Source organism: Pagrus pagrus, assembly GCF_965226575.1.
Source record: "Pagrus pagrus genome assembly, chromosome: 16".
NCBI classification, from domain to species: domain Eukaryota; kingdom Metazoa; phylum Chordata; class Actinopteri; order Spariformes; family Sparidae; genus Pagrus; species Pagrus pagrus.
Window position 1 is genome coordinate 19,073,444 of NC_140200.1, and position 10,737 is coordinate 19,084,180.

Here is a 10,737-nt window from a genome sequence, read left to right on the forward strand (position 1 = left end):
TGCCCTACTTCTTTTTCTTTCTCCTGAATGCATCTCGCTCTGACCTGCATTTAAATGCACCGATCTGCATTTCGGTGTTGAGAAGCGGCCGTGCTGCAGTTCCGGTCTAATTGATCATTACTGCAGCAGGATGTCACGGCTTTGATGTAGCAGCAGCTCCTCATGCTGTGAGGTTCAGATGAATTACTGATGATGATAACACTGTTTACATTTTCACACTCTGAGGCTCCCTGTGAGACTGAAGAAATGGCTCACGCTACCATCATTCCACTCTGTAGTATTCAATATTCAGGAAGGTTCCTCATAAAGTGCATCTAAAATGTATATGTAACATGGCCTGTTGTAAAGCTAGTTATGTTGAAGTTGTACTTGCACATACATCTTGAACTTTCTACTCTGCTTCCTGTATTTGAACACTCTAGTTAATTACTGCAGATTAAAGGATAAGTTCACAAATTTGAGGCATCGTTACACAGCAAAGTAAACCACTCAGTAGGGTATAACGGGTTAGCTTCACTGTGAATGCATTAGCAATGATAATCCCAAATGTGATGTATGTAATGTCATAATATATATTATATAATAAAGTTGCACTGGCAGAGGTCATCTTGCTTGCAGCTCTGTCTATGAAGACCACATCGTATTGCTTGACATAACGTGTTATAAACTCCATCAGGCTGCCTCATACCTACCTTACCTACCTACCTTATAACTAGTCAGAAGCATCTATAAGACATTTTAACTTATGATTCATTTTAAATCACATCTATATATTTTATGACTGTTGATATAGCGCATCAGAAAGTATTTTAAATGTAGTCATGAAGAAACTCATCATAATTCGATATAAATGTCTGTATAACACACTATAGATGTGGTCTTGACAGAAATTGAGCACATTTTGTTACATTTTTGTGTGTTTTGTCATTTGGTATTTGTTTATTTTTACTGTGGTGTTTCTTTTCAAACCCTATATTCAAATCTTCTCGACAGTCTTGGGAAAGCCCCTTAAACAGTATTTGGATCTTTAAATGAACAGTAAAGCTTCAGGATTTCAGCAATTCAGGATATTATGACCAGTGCTGACCAGTCAAACTGCACTGGAGCTGGACCACAACACATCTGACGTCAAATAAATGGCTAAATGTATACATTTATGTCTGAAAACATTCATTTAAAAGCTTTACAGCACGACTTTGATATCATCCTTGGATACAGGCTGTCTGTGCAGAGCAGTGTGCATCATTTGAAGCCCATGTTGTCTCTCTCTCTCTCTCTGCTCTGTGCTCTGGTCTCGTGCTGCCTGTCTGAGCGTCTGTTGGGAGATTAGAGCAGATTAACATAATCTTGACTGAGAGAGCAAATCCAAGGTGCGCATCACTCTCTCCACAGGGAGGGCCAGGACAGATTGCCACATCAGAGCGAGGCTGTGGGGACGCTTGTCTATCACATTAACACAGAAACTGGCGTCACCAGACGCTGATTTTTGTCGAGAATACTTTGAGTTTTTCTCTTTTCACTGCAAAACTGAAGGCGGTGTGCTCCTGTTTCATTTGTGTTGTTCTGTTCATTTCAGTGAGGCCGTGACATGACCCGTTTGTGTTTTAGGTCTGTTTTTTAGACTAAAACACACAAATGACCGCTGGTTAATGTGCAACCTCATTTGGGTATGTGTGTCTGCATGCAGCTCAGTGTGCTGCTTGTTGACACAGTGACTCAACCGCTCTGGAGCTGCTTTGAATACATTGTTTATAACTAAAGCCACGATGTGGAGGGGTTTCCCTGTCTGTTTTAAACTAGTGGTCACTCGGTCAGTCCACCACTTTGGCCCAGAAATAGACACACCAGCCTTTATCCACTGAGGATCCTGAACTCTTACACTATGAGGCTGATTTTTTCATTTTAAATTAAATGTCTCTGCAAAGTACTGTTTGGACTGCCATAACATCTTCGACAAATATTCATGTTTCCCTCAGAATTAATTGCAATAACTTTGTTGATCTCTTCCCTGTAGCACCATCTAAAAAAAAGAGCTTTATCTATTTATTTATTTATTTATTTATTTATTTATTTATTATTGTTTATTTGAGGGACACGTAAAGAACTTTATGTATAGACAAACTGAACCAGCTGTGTGACGCAGGTCTCATAGTGTTTAAGCAGATGCTAATTTGCAACACCTGTCCCTAAATGGCTTTTATGAAAACAAGAAATTAATGCAATGAGATAAAAATACAGTAAACTTAGCAACATACAGTACAGCACACATTTAAAAACTTTACTTTACAATCTTAACCTGGCAAAGGTGATGACGTCCCAATCAGCCTAGAGTGTTCATGTGGTGTCGGAATAATCGGAAAAAGGAAGGTCCGACTGGGAAAACTCTCGCGAACGCCGCTTCAAGTCGGAGCACCCACAAATTTTGGTGCACGAGTTGCCAAGCTGATGTCATGTGCTGCTGAAACATGGCGGACATTGGGGTGATGGTAACATGCATATGTTGTGAAACACATTTCATGGCTTACATGATCCGTTTCCTTCGCTGTTCCTTGTCACTAAAGTACTGGAAACAGCTGTCAACATATTGTTTACATGCAATAAAAATGTAAACAACTCCTTTTTAACGTCCATGTTGCTCCAACATGCCGACATGACACACATGAACACACAGATTTAGGAAGAACGACTTCCAAACTCGGGAAGCGGGACCAACCGAGGGGCATGTGAATGCAGCATCACTTGTAGACTAGGCCTATGTTGTGTTGAGTGCTAACTGGTAAATCTTATACCATGCTAGGCTGGCACGCTGTACTAAGATGGTTAAGATGGTTAAAATATTAGCATTGCAACTATTAAAAACATCAGTCTGTTGTTATAAGCTTGCTAGCATTCTGATATTAGCATTAAGCAAGCTAGCTCAAAGCTGAGCTGTGCTGAAGTAGCGTATAGCCTATCAGAGCGACTAGCATGGCTAAATACGACTCATAGAGTTGCTTTAAAAAAATTAAAAAAAAGCCTAATCAAAAACAGCATGCTTATTTATTCCATTCAAAACTCACCAGGAAGTCTCCTCTTTAAAATAAACATTTTTAAATAAAAAGGAGAAGTTTCACTGTTGAGCTCAGAGTATGCTAGGCTAACTGATCAACATGAAGCCCACTGGTCAACTTTTTATTTTGGGGACTGTGCCAATAGAAAGATGAAAAGTTACATCAACTACAACCTCATGTCTGTACCAGTTAGGTAAGACAACTCAACTGTATAAACAAAAATACATTTTCAGCGAAGCCAAAGGGTTTTAGGTGACAGCAGACTTCAGGTTGGATTCTCCCTCCAGCTCCAGTCCTCCGCGCTCACACTGGTCCAGACCTGGTGAAGGGCTGCGAGGTGACTGCTGTTCCAGTAATCTCATTAGTTCGACTTAGATTAAACCACTGCATGCCACAGTAATTGACCAGCACTCTCCAGACTCCACATTTAGAAACATTTTGTCCAGGAGACATAAACACTGTGTTGACAAGTTAAGCAAACATAACACAGGTTGTTGATTCCTACGGTTAATCCAGCGTGTGTGCATCATTTAGGGATACTAAAAAAGCAAACATCCATTCTTTTAGTATGTCTATGTATGTTTTTCTGTTTTTAATGTTATTTTTAAATAGTTTCCCTTGTCCACAAATGCATACTCAAGATCAATAATGTTAATATTAGCTGCAAAGTTCCTCTTTTACTGAAAATGTTTTGTCACTGGGACTTTCTGCCATCATTCTGCTGTGTGAGTCCATAAACACACCGGTTTATTTCTGACAGACTGAGATGTTTGTTTGTCTCAGTCAGTCGAGCTGATTTTGACATCCCTGTGTTTAAACTGATCCAGGCTGCGTTCCTCTCCACAGAGACTGCAGCACAGATCCACCCAGGGTGAGGACTCCTAACACAACATTCCACATCGTGTGCTGTCTCTTAACTATTCACAGGCCTGTAATAACATGCATCCATCCATGTGCAGACGCAGCACACAGAAACACTTGCACAAAATAAATAATCACACACAAGTCTGAGTAATTATGATAAAAATGGAAATATTTTATTTTCTCCTGTCATACGTTTGCACGGCAGACAGCTCAGAGAGCACATATTGCAACGTTTAACCAGTGTTTCTCTGCAAGCTCAACGCAAACTCGCTCAACTAGTTGGCTTTATATTCAGACGCATCAGTCCCTGCCCAATTACAGGGCTTGTCTGTAACATAAAGTCACAGCTATTTCAACATTAGTTCGTTTTCAACATAAGTAGGAGGCAGAAGATAAATGGGGCACACTTAAACGTTAAGATTTCCTTCGAACATCACGTGATATTTAGGCTGATGAGCATGAACACAGTAACAAATATTCTGGAGGCCCAGTGAGAAAACCTTTTCTCTGTGAATAAAATGGCAGTGTCAGGTCATTTGAAAATGTATAAGGAGGAAAAAAGTAGAATTTTCACATTTTTATGGCATTATTTTTAAAAAGAGACTGCTCTCAACCACAGAAGCCCTAAACAGCCGTGGGTCAAACATGTCATTTCCTCCGTTTTCCCATGATAACAACTTAAATCTTATTTGTTTTCTCGAGATCACAAGTTATTTACGTCATTATCAGGAGATAACATTCATGTAAGCAGGTGAGTGTTTTTCTGCATTTGTTTTCTGCTGTTATGATGGTCTGACTGGTGCAATGGTTCCTGCAGTGATTTGGGTCTTACATAGCTTCGCCTACCAACTCTCGTTATCTCTGGAAAACAACAGTTGTTATCTCGCGACTCGCTCAGAGGAAAAAACATGTTGGAACTGGCTTTGTTAAGGATGTATTCTGTTAATTTGTTGTAACTGGAGGACATTTTTTTAAGTGCTGCTTTACAAAACAAGCAGCGAATTGAAAGAGGGCACTTTGGCTTTAGATTGTAAAGTAATGGCAGAAGGTGTAAGGAGTGAAATTCAGATTAAAAATGTCTCTTCTTATTAAAAAAAAAACACACAAGGGACACAGAGGACGAGTCACATTGTTACGAATGAAAACGGGAACAACTGCAGGGATATCAGACAAAAAAGATCATTTCTTTCGTGCCACTTTTAATTTGATGATAATTTAGGATTACAACTAACACATTGTTCATTGTCAATTAACCCATTGTTTGTTTTAATTGTCTATAAAATGTCAGAAAAATGGTGAAAAATGTCGATCAGTGTTTCCCAGAAAACAAGATGACGTCCTCAAACGTCTAATTTTGTCCACAACCCAAAGAATTTCAGTTGACCGTCATAGAAACCAGAAAACATTCACATATAAGAAGCTCAGATTAGAGAATGAAGACTTTTTTCTTCTTAAAAAATTACTCAAACCAATTAATGGATTCTCAGCATGGTTAATTCGTTAATTTCTCTATGATAATTTGATGCTACATGCAGCAGTTTTGGACGCCATCCTCCGTGATCGTGTTTGAGGGGAGATCACTACATCTGTGAGGGGGAGTCCTCGTCAGATGGTTTTGTTTAGAAAGAATTCTGCCTCTCCTCTCCTCACGTGTCCGGCCGGCTGTGCAGCAGTTCTTAATAACCACACGACTCCTGCAAAGACTCCCAGGGGCCGAGGCAGGTTCAGCCGTCCATATACACTGAGGGTAACTGCGTGAGAGAACAAATTCTCCTCATTCCACAGACACTCGGCCTGCTGCAGATGTTTGTTTTACTAATTGAACACAAACACTGCAGGGAGGTTTGTAAAGTTTACCCACTGAAGCAGGTTAACATGTTCCATAATGGTTATTGTGTATCAGATATCTGGAAAGGTTCTTGCTGCAGTTTGGTGGATTTTGCTCAACTTTCTCTATAAAATGCAACAAATAAACGGCGGACCCCGCTTTAATTTGCAATTCACTTCAAGGAATTTAATTAGTTTCAGTGCCACATGATGAAAAAAGTAAAGAATAGGGTTGTTCCAGTATTGATACCAGTACTGGAAATGTCTCCGATACTGCGTTAAATGCTGGAATCAGTATCGGTGAGTGCACGAGTCTACGCAGAGATGTACCATGAGCATTTTTTGTTTTTTTATCTGTTTCATATAATTGTTTAAATTACATATTTTGGGGTTTGGACTTTTGATCAGAAAAATGGGAACTGTGAAACTGTAAAGGCCGATTTCTACGACATTTTCTGACATTTAATAGACTTGATCATCAATTGATCTTTCTCTCTCATCACTAGCTTTCAACATTGCAATAAATTACGAATAAAAAGTCAAGGTTGTGTCTGTTTTATTTAGTAATTGATTTATTCTGACAATGTAGCCCATCTGTTTCTGTGTGCGTGTGAGCTACGATGAGTATTTCACCAATGAGCCAAAGAATGTGTAGAGTGTCGGCTGGTTCCTGCCCAGACAGAGAAGTAGTTATTGTCAAATTACAACCTCAGGGTCTGTGTTTAGAGTGGCCCTGAGGATGAGAATAATTCAGATCAGGGGATGTTCCCATGCTGTAGCTCCTCTCTGGGACAAATAAAAATGTCACGGGAATCTTGACTTGGGAACTCATAAAAACCAAAATGAAAAACGAAAGGAGGGCCGCCGCCTCCTTGACGTCCCTGCAAGATGAAGATGGATCTTTTTATCTATAAAGAGCACAGGAAAAAAATAAAACATTGTTTCTTCTGCTGCTCTCTGTGTCCTTTTGGGAACTTGGAAGAACACGACTTCACAAAAAAGTCCTTTTCCTTTTCCAGCTCCGTGGGCAGAAGGTTCATTAAAAACTGCCTCTTTGTTGCACAGGTTGGCATCCACGATCTCTTCATCATCCCTGAGAGAAGTGACATTTGTCTGATGGGGCAGACAGTCAATCAAACGTCAAAACGTCCTGGATGCTCCACGGGAGCTTTTTACAGGCCTGAGCCACGAAGGTCTCTGACAGCAGGCCGACACACACGGCCATCAGTGACAGACGTCTACTGCTGTTCAGGATCACTGGAGGAGGGACAGAGGGGAGAGGAATGGATGAGAAGATTATGAATACACACACTTATTCTATGGACTGTGTTTGTTTTCATGTAAGTTAAATTAGTGTGGCAAAATGCTATTATATAAACTTGTAAAAACACTTAACATCAGTCATTTTGTAACTTGTTTATTATCAATATTCTGTACGGAAACTAAATCACACAATCACTCAACAACATCTCATTGTTTGCTGCACAAAGCTCAGCTGCTGCTGAAGAAATAAGGTGTACAAGGGAAGAAATGTTTGCTAAGAACCTTTCTGTTATGTAATGAATTTATTTTCACTGTCTGGGGTCGATGTAGTCAGGGGTTTATCAAACACAGAGTTAGTTGCCACCTGCTGGTTCTTTAACATGTTGTTTGAAGAATGAAAATCCGGTTATTTCCTCGTGTCTCACGAGGTTTAAGCTCCTACCTTCAGACAAAGTAATTCTTTAAATTAAGCGACTCCCGATTTCTCTCAAAATGATTGTATTTTCTTCGTCAGTATTCGGTGTAATAAAAATGTCTTGGTCCTTACAATACAAATGAGATTAAAGACTGGCACAACATTGGCATATTCTCCTACCTCTGATAGCCTGTGAGTTTGAGGTGAGCACAAACAGTTTGATGAGGCCCAGACAGAGCGGGGAGTAGTCGTGCTCCCAGATGACAGCAGGGATCACGAGGACCTTGCCGTAGCAGGACAGCAGCAGTCCCCTGAGGAGCAGGCTGAGCTCGAGGGGCCCGCTCTGCAGGAGACCCACCACCACCCAGAGGAAGCAGAGCACACCGCTGCAGAACGCTGACAGCTCTACAAAAACCACAGACAGACACGTCAGAGATAGATGGATGGTTTTGCTTCCATTTTTCATGAGTTCATGAGTCGGGTGACTGAAATATCTTGAGTTTTAAAGAAATTTGTGAACAAATTTTGGGTGAAATAAGCCTTTTGTGTGCATTTAAGACTCATAGATCTTTTATTTCAACTCGTGAAAAATGGGAGCAGATATTAGAGTGTTTAAATATTTTTGTTCAGTGTTGGTAACTTTTTACTGCAAAAAAACAATAACAGCATTATGTAAAGCAGGGGTTTGTCATTTCAATTTTTCTTCTGCGTAGGGAGACTGACTCCAGGGTCGAGCTGAAACAATCAGTCAACAGACAGAAAATTAATCAACATCCAATTTTTAAATTGAGAAAGGCACCACTCTCTTGTTCCAGCCTCTGAAGGAAGCGAGGATTTGCTGCTTTTCTGTGTTTAATTTGATTGTAAATGATATCTTTGACTTGGACAACTGGTTGGCAAACACAAGCAGTTTCAAGACCACAATTCGGGCTTAGGGAGCTTGTCAAAGACATTTTTTTAAAACTATTTTCTGACTTTTACACACTACATGATTGATTAATCCAAAAATATATATACAACTGTGTAACTAATTGGTAATTCCATCTGATTATACAGCTAGGGTGAACAAAAATGTATGGAAAACTACTCTTTCACATGCTCTTGTTTAATAACCTTTTTCTCAGAGGCAGTACCAGTTAAAATAAAGGATTACATTAATGTTTGGATAGACTTGTCAACTTCCCTATTAGATAATGAGAATATTGACAATATAACCATGTGTTCCCATCAGATAAATGGCTGTGGTGCTCCATGTTAACACTCAAGCATTCACTATGGCAGTGATACAGTCTGACAGATGTGTAAAGGCGCTCTGGTTTTATCATCTTACCGAGGCTGGCCAGTCCAAACATGCTGTAGAAATCCCATTCCTTGGTGTACCTGATGATGTCAGCTGGGTCGCTGCTCTGCTCGGAGCCATGGAGCAGAGACCACCTGAGGTAAGCCTCGCACAGCAGGCAGAACACACACAACTTCCAGTGGATCTGCAGTGGTGGAGGAGAAGAAACACACACACGACAGTATGAGAGCAATCTATGTAATCCTGCAGGTAAATTGAGCATCCCACTACTTTTGATGACTTGTGTCCACCAAAAGGCCTGTCATGAACACACAACATCCACATATCCAATGACAGTTATTATATCAATGAACTGTCCTTGTGCACATGTTCAATGAGGTGAAAACAGTTGATATTACTTACATTCAAGCTTGTGTTGAACAATATGTGTCTGAACGCCTGCGTCTTGCACAAAATGGCATCAATCAGGATGATAACTGGGTCATATTCAATGTATTTGTCCACTGGCTTTTGGCATGACTCCTGCAAAATACAAACACACAGACAAAGTCAACTAAAGCTGTAGATAACATGTTCCCACATTCAACCAGAGCACCCACTGAAGCCACACACAGGTGTCACCATAACAAAATGTCGACATTGTGTGGAAATGTAGCTTTGCAGTTAGATTCACAGACTTATTCTTAGCCATACATAGCTGCCGTTAAACAAATAAAGTAATTGAGTAGGCTGTAACTTAGTAAGACATGTAAACATGTTATGTTTGAGCCAACTCATGTTAGCTAGCATCTTCATCACAAACAGTTACACCCAATGAACTCAACACCAACATGTTAATGGTTAACGCACACATATGGTTATCTTCAGGATGCCGTTACTGTAATCCCTGTGCAACTCCGATGCTTTTTCGTTACATTCAATACACCTAAAGTCTTTCCCCATTCTTCTTCTACCTGCGGACTGCTACGAAGAGCCGCTAGCATGACAGACAACCGAAGCGGAAGTAAATATGTTCCATACAGTTCCGCCTTCAAAATAAAAGTAATCATCTGCCATTAAATGATAAGGAAAGACATTTTCAAAAACATTCCCCTTATAATGCATTTTTTGTCAATTGTGGAGCTTCATTATTATTATACTTTTACCTCACTATATTCCTGTTGGGGATCTTTTACTTTCTACTCCATTACATTTATTCCATGGCCGTTGTTAGCTTTGAAGTTGCAAATGCAGTTTTTATATCCAGATATGATGAACTTAAAAAAACAAAATACAAGGTATCTCTACAAATTAACCTACCTAACAGTATGAAGACAACCTCAGATAAGTTCCACCCAAATTATACAGTAGCTGCAAAGTAAAATTCTGCTTGCACATTAATGCACTGCTAATAATAATCCAATAATATAATTTATGACAAAAAACACTGACACTAGTCATACTACTGCCTTCTGAATACTTTAACTTTTTAGTAAAAAATACTACATTTCATTACATTGGTACATTTCACTGCTAATACTTCTTTACATTGTGAGTGCAGGACAATTACTTGTTATGTATTATTACTATTTTGACTTACATAAATGATCTGAATACTCCTTTAACAACTATATACTGTACTACATATTGGAGTATAATATTATTATGCTTTTGGTAAATTCAAACTTTGGTAAAGGATGGATTCAGTATGTGATTTTTGCAACACCATAGGCTAATTAGAACAGAAGATATTATATTTGCTGACTTATCTAGATCACTCAAAACTAGTTAGGGATATTGGGATATGGGTGCGTATATGCATGTGCATGAATATGCAAATGAAATGTGGGGGACAACAATTTTGTCCCTAGCTCATTTTGATTAGTGTAATTAGTTGTACTTATTAAAGCTAAAAGATGTGATGGACGGTTTTAATTTGAAAGTTACAACGGAAATGCTTTGTTCTGTCTGGACTTGACGGTAGAGGAACCGGTTTGACAGCCGCAGAGGGTGCTGGGACATGCAGTCTTATCATCTTC

At 39.5% G+C, this 10,737-nt stretch overlaps 1 protein-coding gene across 1 annotated transcript; it reads right to left on the reverse strand.

Annotated features, from left to right (window-relative positions):
• Nucleotides 1-6,280: 6,280 nt before the first annotated feature.
• arv1 (ARV1 homolog, fatty acid homeostasis modulator) lies at nt 6,281-9,706 on the reverse strand. Its single transcript, XM_084377576.1, is given in 6 exon segments — nt 6,281-6,913; nt 6,916-6,998; nt 7,600-7,824; nt 8,750-8,903; nt 9,122-9,241; nt 9,569-9,706. Coding segments are annotated over 6 exon segments (714 nt in total). The 5' UTR covers nt 9,662-9,706; the 3' UTR covers nt 6,281-6,874.
• Nucleotides 9,707-10,737: the final 1,031 nt, after the last annotated feature.